General features: G+C 30.8%; 1 protein-coding gene across 2 annotated transcripts in view; it reads left to right on the top strand.

Moving 5' to 3' along the window:
• Window positions 1-13972, top strand: part of LOC135135447 (ribosomal protein S6 kinase alpha-5-like) — a 60967-nt gene that overhangs the window by 31917 nt on the left and 15078 nt on the right. For both annotated transcript variants that reach the window (XM_064064500.1, XM_064064499.1), the window contains exons 2-3: window positions 7228-7296; window positions 10085-10303. In XM_064064500.1, coding sequence (XP_063920570.1) covers window positions 7228-7296; window positions 10085-10303 — 288 coding nt within the window. The remainder of the gene's footprint in view (window positions 1-7227; window positions 7297-10084; window positions 10304-13972) is intronic.

Raw genomic sequence — 13972 nt, 5'->3', positions numbered from 1 at the left:
TGAACTAAGTTTAATCAAGTTAATTCAGTAGTGTGTAATCAAATTGCATATTGAAGTATATATTCTCTCTTATAGTAATCAATTCTGACACATTTTATAATCTCGCTATTTTAATTTTCTTGATAATTTCCTCACGGACACATACTTCAATTTTTGCAGTGTTTACCAGCTTTTGGTAATGTTTCACTTATTATTGAAGATATCGACTTATGGTGAAAGTAAAATGTAATGAGTCAATGAGGTCCTGATTAGTAGAAGAGTGGCGTTGGCACCCAAACTTTTTATTTAATTTATAAATACAATTTTCTCTTTTTTTAAGATTAAAAGTAAATTGTTGCCATATTATTTGGTGTGCTCTGAAAATAGGACATGCATTTTTTCTTCATTTTTACTTTAGATGGCACTGAAAGTTTCGCAACAGACGCTTTTTAGAATCGATATAAACTGTGTTGCTGTTTTGTTCTTTTTAAGAATTACCACTGTAAGCAATTTCATTCGACTTATTATTTTTTAAAATCTCTTCAAGAAGTTTCAAATAGCTAAATAAATGAATGTTTCACCTAAAACCGAGCTACCTATCCTAGATTATCAAGGAAAACTCCAAATAGATGTATTTATCTGTTAAATTATTGTCCATTATCCTTTATCAGTCACAAAAGTTGGAATATTGTAAGACTACAGCCTTGGGGCAAACGGTCACTAAACCATTGGAACACAAAATTACGGCTATGCTGCCGAAAAGTCACTGACTTTTCAACGTAACAAACCCTATAAAACTTTCAGAGAATTTTTTCGCATCTTTTTTGCAAAATTAAACTTGCGTTAAATGTTGGAATGTCGAAAACTGAGAATTCAGTTAGTCGTTTGCGAAGTTGTAACATTGTTGTTAGGGATGTACGGCATGCAAATGCTGATCCTATTGTTTCTCATGACCTTGACTTATTTGAAAACAATTTTCTGAAATGTAAAATTTTGTAACATGTTTAATAAAATCTTAGGTGAGTTTCCTCTGCGATTTAAAACCTACCGCATTTGTAAATCAAACTGAATAATGCAATAATAATGTGATTAAAATTTTCACAAAAAAAGCATTTTAAAGGTACTGACACACGTTACATTTAATTATACCATAATATTTCTTCTGTGACAATATGCAGCTGTTGTTTTAGTGGTTTATCTCTATAAAAAAGAATAGGGGGGACGGTAAGTCAAAGATAAAACACCCTGTATATATTTAATTGAAACAGCTGAACCATTACACAGGTGAAGACAATTACGCTTACTGATATCGGAAACGAATATCGTGTATAGCATAATTTTCAAATCACAATCATATCTATTTTTTTTTGTTCATGAAAAATGATAAATCATTATATTTACAGTAACATTTTTGATGTTTATTGAAGAACAACTTGATTATGCTCTGCCATCTGTTGCTTGCAAAAATAATCGGTGGTGGTCGGTCACCTATTTGTTTATTAAAGCAAAACCCCAGTAATTCACAATGAAATTGAACAAAATGGGATATTTCGTTCTAACGTACATATTTAGTTACAACAGCATTGACATTCTACAGTGGTCTTGCTAAAAAAATTGTTTGTGTAGTTAACGGTTGAACAGTAGATAAGGTGGTGACTATAGAAAAATCACTTAATTTCATAAATATAAACGAAGAAAACTTGACAAAGAAGTAAACAGTTTAAAGATTAAATTAATATAAAAACATTAACAAATTTGTAGTTGAGATTATCATCAATTACAATAATAAATATAAATATATAACAGATATAAATTGCTAACAATTCTGCTTTGTACAAAATGAAGATTTATACTTTGGTATTATAATATTTTAATTAATATATTTTTTTAATAATTTCTTAATCGAACCGCATAATTTGCAGTTAACACTACTTTTTAACATTAATTAGTTGTGTTGCCATGCATTAATTATTATTATAATACTATAAAAAGTCACAGTCAAACTATATGTGAAACTTGGCTTTACGGTTAAACCGTAATCAATTTTCAATCATCAGGTTCTCAATTAGTTACGATAAAAGGGTCAAAACAAATTTTCGTTTCGTTTTATAAGAAAGTAACTTAGAAACGCTATGCTGATTTCCGAAGAACTACTTCTTGTAAGTCTTATTTATTTTAGCGTTTATTTGGGTCTTTGGCTCCAAATCACCTTATGTTTCAATAGAGTTTAATGAGATAAAAGTATGTAAATCACATTACAGAGATAACACTTGCACCTTCAGTACGATGTAGATTTGATTTTACAACTCAATGCAGCTTTCTCTTGATTCACTTCTTATTTATGTATCCAAAGCCTCATTTTTATGTCCAAAAAAACCCAGAGATCGAAGAATTGTAATTAAATATATCATTCCTCCTGTAGTTTATCTCTACTCTTAAGTTTATATCGAATATGGTAAACAGATGATTGGTGGTATTGTATGCAAATTAGAGTTACTTAATATATTCATAATTATTACCCCAAAAAAGTAAGGATGCCATCTAAAAAGAATACATTTTTTTTGAAAAATTTCTTTGGAATGTGATTGATGCTTACTTGTATTAGCTAATTTCTTTTAAATTTTAGTTATTTCATAACTAGTGTGAAGATTGTTCATATTATCCCCACCAAAAAATTACTGACGTATCTTTTTAATAAAAATCATTAATAAGCCTTCCGATAAATTATTGTGGCCCGTTGACCTAAACAACTGCAGATATTTTTTCAGTATTTTTAATATATAAAATAATATCATTTCTACATATTTTCTTATCAAAACAACAAAAATTTATAAAGCAGTCAGTTCACAAGAGCCTGCATTTTAGACAGAACAGCTGTAATTTAAAATCATAGCATCGTTCGTAGATTTTGTTTCTTTTTTTCTTAACTTTGAAGAATTTGAGAAATTTAAATCAAGTCGTAAAGATATCGTATGATAAAATTAACGTCTACCAGACTAGGGGAGATCATAGAAGAGTAAGGGTTCAAAAAAATGGCTTCGTGCTGAAACCCGCAAGTGCCGTCAAAGGTAGCTGAAGATTGCCACCCTTTTCAGGGTTGTGCGTTAAATTTTTGTACCGGAAATAATTCTATTTTAATCTGTATGAAACGCTGTCAACCAAAAGATTGATTATTGCCAATAAATCAACAAATAAAAGTAATTTGCTATAACTGAAATTCTTGTTATGCACCAAAGATGAAGAAGTGAAAAACAATTTGTTTTGAAAACACGACTAGATGACGACACGCCTCTGATCTGCCTCTCAACACTAAGATTTTCTGTAATGCAGGTAGTTTGAAAAAGACAATATAAGTTATACCTGGATCGGTACCTGTTTATGTCAGAATTCTGCATAGCCTAGAGAAGTCGGAATCTCCAAAATAGTGTCTCTTCCTTGTGTTTATAATCTGCGTGCAGGTCATGAAAAGCGATGATTTTTTCCTGAAATGGAAATTGTAAGTTTCACATCATAAATTAGACATTCTTTCTTTCAATGTTTGGATACAGTTTGATTTTGTCCTTGACGCAATAAGAAAGACTTCCTGTACTTATTAAAAAAATTGCATTAAAAATTAAACTACTATTTGTTGAACCAAAATTAGGAGTTCTTTTGATTCCGCTCTGTTATGTAGAAACGTAGCTGCTTGAAAATGCATATAAATGTATTAAAAAGCATAAAATTTTAGTAATATTTTTGTGTGCGTTTTATTATTGTGTGCATGACTAAACTATTAAAACAGTAATTTATGAGGCACGTACTATGTATGTGTATATGTAGCTTATTACCCTTTGTGTACTCTAGATAATATTTTGTTTGGAAAAATTATAAACTGGCCCTTAAAATTTTAGAAGTTACTAATACAACATTCAGCGGATTTTTTCCAGTATACTTTAAGTTTTAATAAAAATGACCATAAAAAATGTTTCGAACAACATTAAAACTTGTTTAATATACGTACACACATACCTTTTTGTTTGCTGTTGTAAATTTTTGACTTAAAAGAATTATTTCTGTCACGTCAATAGTACAGGATTGCGTTTTTCAGAACTGAGACCTGACCTGACATGGGATTGAATCAAAGAACAGATGTTTAATAATGTTACAGATAATAGGTTTTCAACTCAGGACGAAATCACACATTCCACCTTTCCCGTGTTTTACTTAGTTGTTGCCCTCCGTAAAATACCTGACACGTTCAAGGTGGAGTGCATTTGTTTTGTCACTTGCACCAGTTTTATCCACATAACATCCATCTTTAGTGTTCAGCGTGTAACTTGCGAGAATGAAATTAATACTTCGTTGTCAAAAATCAACCGAATCTTGGTTCGCCATTTTTAAAGATTACATACATTTAATGTTGAATTAGGTGCACATCTTATAATACGATATTCTTGATTACATACCTCATCGGTTTATTGACGATAAAGTAAAAATGTCATCAGTTACATTTATGCCAATTTTATTGTTTAATTATAAAACAGATAAGGCATGCTACAAAACGTACAGTTATTTTATATTTTGCAGATGACCTTACTTTTAGCTAAATACGTTAGGTAACATTATCAACCTTGAATTGTGTGCAAACACTCCAAGGTTTGCAATACACCAAAAGTTTCTTAATTAATAATATAACAATATATTGTCCGCCTTACTTGCATTTAAATTTAAACCTCGAGACATTTTCGTATCAATAAGTACCCATAACAGCATGTATGTTATAGATGCGGTCTATGTTAATATTCGATGTTATTGTCAGCATGATCCATCCTACATTTAACTTTCGAGACGTACTATCTATGCATCTGTCTAGTGCAGTACAGATTTTAGAAATTACTTTTACATTTATGTGTATTCACAAATCGCAAACTTCACACAAACAAATATTCTATATCGTGTTTTGTTGTAAAATTGTGAAAGGTGTGTTAAACCTTCCAGTCTCACATAATATTCAATATATGATTATTCAAGCATCATTTCTTTAAACTTCATGATTCAAAGGAAACGTCCTTCTTAGAACGCCTCATTGAAATATATTAATTCCATCCTATGAATATTAAAGTTTCTACTGATGATGATATACTCTCCACACTATTTCTCGGTGCCAAATACTAAAGAAATGGAAGCGTTAATTCAGTGGATTTAATTACGAATATATGTATATTTATGTTCCATGTGCATGTGGAGCTTACTTTTGTATCTTTTACACTAAACACACTGAAGTAAATTGGAGTGAAGAGAGAGGTGTAAGAACACCAATGAATATTGATTACCTGACTTGGATTTAATACTAACGGGGACAACGTTATAGTAAGTGTCCTCTCTTCGAAATGTACATAACATTGACACACTTCTTCTATAATAAGCAAAGTGAATTTTTAATACGAACATATTAAAAAATAAGTTTATTGATGGACAAAATTGCACCATACGGTATCCTTATTTTCCTGGTTGTTGCATGGAGACAATTCGAGGTGCAATTCTACATTCTAAATCAAATTTCTATTTTATTACATTGACGGAGATCATTGAAGAATGAAAGGTGTTATTTGTGACTGCTGACTTGAAGGTATATGGATATCTAAATGTTTTTAATAAACGACGTATTTTTTTTTAGTTGCGCCGATCTGCCTCTACCGTCAGACCAGCTTTAAGGGATTTTTTTCTTTGTTTCGTGATTTTTTTTTATCGAAAATGTTGCATATAAAAGTGATTAAAAGTTTATAACTTTCAGTTATATGGACATCACTTGGTTTAGAAATATGATTTGTCGCAATGTTGTATTTATCTTGTCATAAATAGTATGTTCCTATCACATGATAACGTTCAGTATTCCAATGAAGTTTTATACGTTTTGTCGCTGCAAGCCTTGAACTGGCGCAGTGAGTTTACACGTGCTAAAACAGACCTTCAGAGTTAATAATTATAAGTAGAAGTTTTTACATTATCTATATTGTTGTTTTGCGCTGAGTGTGACACAAAGTCTAAGAGTATAATAAAATTAGTCCCCAAGTTATTATTATTTTTCGTTTCTTTGTAATTTCCTAGGAATCAGTTAAACGTTTTGGCTGCTGAATTGAGTTAAAGACCTATTAAAAATAAATATGTGTAAATTATGTTAAAACTTGATATTCATTTATCTAGTAATTTAAAAACTAAAACCATAAATTAATATTTGGGTGGTGATATTTACCAATTAATGATTTTCGAAAGTAGCATTATTTTTATTAAGTTTTCCATGGCGTTCTTCTTCGTGCAATGATTACATTTTATTGTCAAGCACTAATGTAATATAAAATATATAGTAATAATAGTTATAGTATGTTGAACGTGCTTGTTATCTATTAACAATACCGTGCTAAATAATGATCGATATATTATAGACATTCATTATATTAACATATAAAATTATTAATATATAAAAGAAATTTGTTCCAAAAAATAAATAAAAGTAAATTTTGTTTTTTAAGCTACAATCACCATCTGCACAGAACGAACACATAAAAAGTTATACCTACCTACATGGTGTTGGGGTAGTGCATTCACCCTTGAAAACAAGATCAAAATTAGCACCTTGACAACTGGCAGATGTCTGCAAGGATGTGGGTATCTGACTAGCAGTCGTGCAGTAACATAGCGGTCAAAATACCGGAAAACGATGGACATTAAAAGTCGTAAATGGTACAAGTTTCATTTTTACCAAACGTTTTTATATAATTGGTTATTTATGTGTATTTTTTCCTCAATTTCTTAGTGATGTAAATGAAACAAGTATGGTGAAATTAGTAAGAGAAAGTGCTTGCAACTGATTAATATGTAATTAGCGCTACTAAATTTGTTTTTGTACCTATAATATGGTAATAACTTTATTTTAAAAAGGTAAATCATAAATCGAAGTTGCACAATATCACAACCAACAGAATACTCTCTGCAGATATTAAAGAGTCATCAAAGTAATAAAGGTCTAAAATTTTAATGAACTAGATTCACGTCGTTGTGCTTGAATATGTGATACAAACGTCGATAATTCTAGTGCTTCTTAATTTGTTTCTATCTTTGAGTGAAAAATGAACAAGGTCATTTGGTGCTCAAAAAAAAAAGCAAATTTATCTACAAGCTAGTAAACACCCCATTTTCAAATTATACAATATTGTATATATATTGTGATGACATTTGTGCTGATTTTTTTTTTTTTTTCATTTGTTGCAGTTAATCTTTCTGGAGTGGATCGTGTCAATATGTCTCACTTTGATTTACTCAAAGTACTTGGAACCGGAGGTGAGTGATTTTACCCTTTTTTGTACAAAATTGAATTTATTGCGCATGTTGTAATATATTCATCGTTGCAAAGTATAATAATTTTTTGTTTACTCTGAATTTTTAACAATGCTGAATTTAACAAGGTTTCACTCTTCCGCAAATTGGACCAATAGATTTCCTGACGACATTGAAAAACATGCCTTCTGTAAAAATCAAGAACATTGTTTCAATAAAAATTCATTAACTAGTACAATAAATTATATTTAACCGAAATTTCAGCAACAATAGATATAAAATTTACAAAGAGAAATACGTGGGTCTGATATTTAATATGATTTTATAATTGAAAATAGAACAAAACGTTAAGTTTCTTGTTATGCAATTTTTCAACTCCACAGTAGGTTATTAAGCAATTTCTAAATAAAGTGTAAATATTTAACAGTTCTGTAATGGCGTAGGCCGTGAGAAAAAAAGTAAGAAAAACCTGTAATTTATATCATTTCAATGACTTTTTTACTTTACGTAAATTTTAAAGTGATATCGTAACTGACTTGTCCACAAAACCTGCATGGCTATCACCGTTTTATCACAAGTACAAAAATACTTCCGTAGAACCCAAAAATATGTCACCGTTTGTTTGCAAATGAGATCAGTATTGTGTACAAGAAGCGGTCACTGATTGTGTACTTCCAAATTTCAAATTCTAATAACGATATTTTTTTTTAATCGAAGTTGAATACATATAGTATTTAGATTATAAAATAGCTACGTTGTTGAAGCCTAATCTTGGACCAAATCCAATATATGTCAATGTCCTGCTAGGTTACTGTCGCATGTGGATGTCTACAGATATACATACATCCATACTATATTGTGTAGTGTGGTAAAGTTCAGGTGATGTTGAAACCAATCAGGCTCAGAGAAAGACGATCATTGTGCGACATACTTGGTGCGTAGTACTCAGTAGATGCGGGACAGGTGATTTGATACAGTACGGTCGTGGTCAGTGTTGCGTACGACCTTAGAGGAAGGTCGTTACACTCTCGCTGGTGCAAGTAGATTAGCGATTTCATCTTAACATATTAATATCATTTGGGGTATTCGAACATTGGAAAATACGCATATAAAGAATTATTCAAGAGTGGGATTTACCGACATGGAAATTTTATAGTACCATATATGTCTGAGAAAACGTTTTTTATTTTTAAATAAATTATTTTAAAACATCTAAGAAGTTTCGTTATCGAAAAATAAAAACAGTGCATGTTATATGCCCAGGTATATGGCCGTGATGAGCTTCTATTTCAAATTATTACTTACATTTCCGAAGAAAGGAAATTTGCTAGTTATTTTTAGAATTGTATTTAGAAAGCAATGAAACTGTATTTATCTTCAGTTTCTAAATATTCAGATTATTGTTGTATCTGAGATGAGGGATTTTTATTGCAGTAGCTTTTTTTTGCAAATATTAATTTAGAAAAATGATTTCGTGGTGACTGTCGTTTCATTATGAAATTATTTAACAGACATCGAAATGTAGAGTGAAAGGTAATTCATTTCTCACATCTAAAATAAAGTCCTTAAAATTTCTCGTTTAAGGAGATGCAAAGAGACATACAATGCCATTGAAGTACCATTAATTTAATAAATTGTGTGAATTTATGACCGCTACATCACGTTTTTCTGAAACTCAAAAAGAAGAACGAATAAAAAGGTAATCAAATAACCTACTTAGTTACAAGACCAATAATCTTTACTGTTACGTAGTTTCATCTAATGTGTTCGTGCTTGATTAATTTGATTTTTGTGTCAATAGATTGTTGTACCATTATTTTTTCGTTTTTATTAGAAAATCTAAATTTGATAACATTTCTTACAAAGAGAGACATCAGGTCGAAAATTGTCCATCAGCGAATGGTTACAGTTTATTGAGAAAATTGCCGATCTCTTTTTATCAACTTAAATTTTCGTCTGAAAATTTAAACGGGGTAGATGTGGATACTGACTCAAGCGAGACTTCGAAAAACTAAGAAACAAGAAACGAATCATTGTAAAGAGCGTCGAAACACTAGTACCTAGTCAGAATCTCGTTCATCGAATATGAGCTAGGAGTATCAAAAGGAAACGTTTGAAATATTTTACACAATGAATTGGGCATTGTCAGTAAGATGGGTTCCGGAAATGCTTGCGCCTGAATAAAAACTGAGAAGACAAATTTACCAACAAAATTTAATTGTTTTATAAAGGATTGTCTACATTACTGAGAACCTGGAAACAGAGTTCACGTAGTAGGTTCATAAGGAATCCCAATCCCCAAAGAAATGTAGGACTCAGTCTTTTTTGAGCCGCCTTATCGACAAAGTGGATTCGCAACAATAGCCAACACTTGATTTGTTAAAATTTGGAAGCTTTAGCCACTACTTTAAGTGCCAAAACAGAACGACACTTGACATATAAGTCAGACTATGGTGCCATTTCGGCTAAACCCACGTTTGTGTATAGCATCTCCTGAAAATTTTGACGCTAATGTTGTTCTTTGTTGCGAAGTTTTTTCGAGAGCTTTATTGTAGGTTATTATTTGAACTACCTATCATCGCATAATGCTAATTTTTGTAAGTCTACATTTATGGCATCAAAGTTATAATGAAATTTTTGTTAAAATTTTCGTTATCAAATGCTGTAATATTAAAACATTTTATTGAGACGATGACAGATTTTAATTAAAAATATTTTCTAACAACCTTACTTGAATATTTTGATACAATTAATGAACTTATAAACTAAAACAAAAATTTTCTGTTTGCAGCATATGGTAAAGTATTTCTGGTACGAAAACGTGGTGGAGCCGACAACAACCGACTTTACGCTATGAAAGTTTTGAAGAAAGCAACAATAGTACAGAAGAAGAAAACCACTGAACATACAAAAACAGAAAGACAAGTATTAGAAGCCGTCCGAGACAATCCATTTTTAGTTACATTACATTATGCCTTCCAAACCGATGCCAAATTGCACTTAATTCTTGGTAAGTTAAAACAAATTTGATACACTTATATATTCCAAGAAAGCTCTTTTGAAAAAATATGCATCATTATACATATATTTTACAATCGTTTTTACATATTTTGAAAGTACGAAAGTAGGTTGTCAAGGTTTGGTCCACTGAAGTGGAGTGACACTGTCAAATGGGATAGCTTTTAATTTTTTTTCCGCTTCAATTTTGTCTTGAGTTGTTCATTATTAAATTATTATGTAAAATTGCTTGCATTGTGTAAACTATGACACGAAAAATCATTTTTCAATGTAATATAGACAATTCATAGAATCAATCTAAATGAAGTGGGCCAAGTAAAAATGTTGCACAAATGTGACCACGAAATCTAGGAATATAATAATTATGGTATAACATGATCGTTTTAATAATTGTGGTAACTTTTTAATGGGGCAATATGTCAATTTTCAATGCGTACAGGACAGTACTAATAACAGGAGCATTGTGGCCTCAAAATTGTGGAAAAATTATAAAAGCTATTCTTTCTGTAAGCAATAAAATATAATGCTTAACACTGCAAACTACTTAAAAGTATAATCAGAAACGAGAATGTAGAGGAACATTCTATTGTGCACGTTTCACCTAAAATTTTCAGGAACGCCCAAAGCGTATGCAAAATTTCAGCGCAATAAATTTTGTGTTTTTAAAATTATCGTACGGATGTACATATTAATAACCTAGACAGACATAGAAACAGACGTATTATTTTGTACATTTTAAATAGAATTTATGTAGCAAAATCTTGCGAACCATTATAAAAGTTTTGGTAGGAATGAACAAATAAATGTTGGTTAGTGTTACAATCTAAGCACACTTACAATTTCACAATGATCTGTCGGGTAGCTTCGAAGTTTTTTTGTCTAATAAATAATAATAATGAAGACACTGTTACCGACAGACAGAGAGACGGTAGCTGCGAAACGTCAGCAAAATGTGAAATTTTAACTTTAATTAACTTGCACTAGGAAAATAAAATTGACTATCAAGACTGGATGCTTGCTCAGGTTGAGGAACGTTTTTTAGAAATAATTAAAAAAAACAACAGTAAAAATTTCATAATTCTTCAGCACACGCATTTCTTTTCATTTAATTTATCCCCATGCATAGTTTAAAGTGCACCCAAAATTTCGAATCTGAACTTCCGAATTTTGATACGTTATTACAATTCCGATTATAAGTGTAACTAGTACTAAAACGTGCAGATGTTAATTAGAACAGCAAGTGAAGTGTAAGTGTAAAATTCGTTATGTGGGCAAAGAGTTTCATCGGAAATTATTCATTTGGCAGTGCTTACGTTCCCCTGGAAGTGGCCCGTGAGTCATTTCACTTCTTGAATGCAATGGTACGCCTTGCCGTTGGCAATCATGTTTAATTTTTTTCTTTACTAATTCTCAGCTGACTCATACACAATCCTCAAATTGCATTTATTTAGATATGCTAGTAGCATAGAATTATTTAGCCTACGGTTTTTAATTCCATGGCGAAAGACAAATTCAGGTTTATCACATTTGTTTATCAATAGTTGAAGGAATTTGAACAGTTGTTCAACCTAAATAGTTTAGATATTATAACTTTCAGTTCTTATGTTTTCAACACATACATTTTCTGTTTGACCCAATTTAAATAGCATTTTAATGGTGATCTTTTTGCTACTGACCCTTTACAATAAGAGTATATTCTGTTGTGTCTAATGTCCAACTTCAACCTGGGTGGATTCAAGAATCACAGTCCACAAGTAAATTTGTCATGTCATATTCAACTACTAAAATATCGCCAAGGCAAGGTCAAACTGAATTATTGCAGGTAAATGAACTGATTTTTGTGTACGAAAGTGTGCATGGATTGTTGCCAAAGATTTTGTCATTTATCCATACAAAGGAGTTTCTCTTATATTTTTATATTTTGTCAAATCATGTCGGAAACAATGAAAGGATAAATAATTTTTCGATGGTAAATAACAGCAACCTTCTAAATTGCTGGTTAGTTGAAAGTCATACAATAATGTTAAATGGTACATAATTAAGTTTCAAGTACTTTTAGTTCTCTGGAAAGCTCAGATTATTAACGCGATGTTACCTCGGAATACTAAATACATATTTATATACTTACAAACACGTGTCGCATGTAGCCACAGATTTGCTGAATTCACAGTTCCAAGGTAATATTACAAAGTCTTGTAAACAGTAATATCAAGTGAAAGTAAGTGAGATAAACACTTTCATATTTTATGCACTTTCTCTTTTATAAACCAGGTAACATTTGAAAATTATTTGGAAGGAATTCACAATGCTGATATTTCATTGAATTTGAATGTCGTAAATGTTGCCAATGCAACGAATTACGTGTATAAATTGATTAATATGAGACATGAAACAATTTTTATACTCCGTGTTTCAAGATTTTACCTGTTACCTAGATTACCGTAAACATTTGATGGTATTTAAACTGAAATAAAGTAAGCATCGTTCATGTAAATACTTTTAAAATTGTTGTTTTCATCAAGTATCAAATCTGTTTGACTGTAATTTTCTTGTATTTTGTAGAAGTGTCTTTTTACTAAGCAACCTAAAGAATAAATTGTTCCAAAATCAGAGTGATTTTTAGAAATATGCTCAAAATCGTGAAACAACCACCTAAATGTTTAGAGGATTGTCAAAAAAGGAAAATGTGACTTATCTACCAATTGTAGGTAATGGCAAATACACACTGTACAATGTCAGTGCTGTTATCAGATTGAGATTCAGTATGATGTCAAGAAATTTTCATAAATCCATTCAATAATAAAATAATAATAAAAACTTTTCCTAACTCACGTGTACATAAATATCATAGAGGTACAGGCGTATTTCTAGCAGACATTTGAGGGTTCGAAGGTCTTCACGAAAAATTTCTGCATTTTGACAAATCTGTTGCGTCAACATCCAAAAGTTGCGTTCCTTTGGTTTGATGTTTTACACGTGTCCATCTCATCTCCATCTGGCGAACCGAAATCAGTTAGTCCTGTTTTTATCAGGGATTTCGCTGTGGTCATTAAACCAAAATTCTTAGCAAGCCTTTGTATTTTTGTCTGTAATCTTGTTTTTTATGGATGTTCAACAACTATTAGCTCTCCAGTTATCAGTTACTTTTGTTTTTTTTTTTTCGATTTTAAGGACAGCTGATAATATTAAAGTTTTAATTGCCCAATAAATAGAGCAATTTTCAGTATTCGTGACTTTGAATATCGTGTCAAAAGAACTCGGATAATTTCTGTGTTATCAATGAAATGGAAAGAAAAAGTTGAGAGGTTTTATATTCGCTCGTATTTTGTATTTATTTGGTGTAGATTTATTTATTTATTTATTTTTTTATTTATTTTTTTGTAAAATGAAAAATAAAGTTTTTTTCCTCTTCTGAACTCAATCCGGGGATACACTATATATGATAAGACATTGATATTATATAATCAAACGTACCAAGTAGATCATAAGAACGTTATCCAGATGTGCAGTATCAGTTCTATTTCTGATGATGATGGTGAACTCAAAAATGCACGTGACGCAAAGGCAATAATTATTGTATGGCATGATTTTTGAAAATGTATTCTTTTATTTCCCGAGCGTAAACAATGGAAGTATTGTAATCGAACCCATAATGGGGTCC

This window comes from Zophobas morio, unplaced genomic scaffold (genome assembly GCF_036711695.1).
Source record: "Zophobas morio isolate AGI-343-1 ecotype UQ-CSIRO unplaced genomic scaffold, CSIRO_AGI_Zmor_V1 ptg000024l, whole genome shotgun sequence".
NCBI classification, from domain to species: Eukaryota; Metazoa; Arthropoda; class Insecta; order Coleoptera; family Tenebrionidae; genus Zophobas; species Zophobas morio.
The sequence above is the reverse complement of the archived record's forward strand: the minus strand, read 5'-3'. Positions and strand labels throughout refer to the sequence as shown.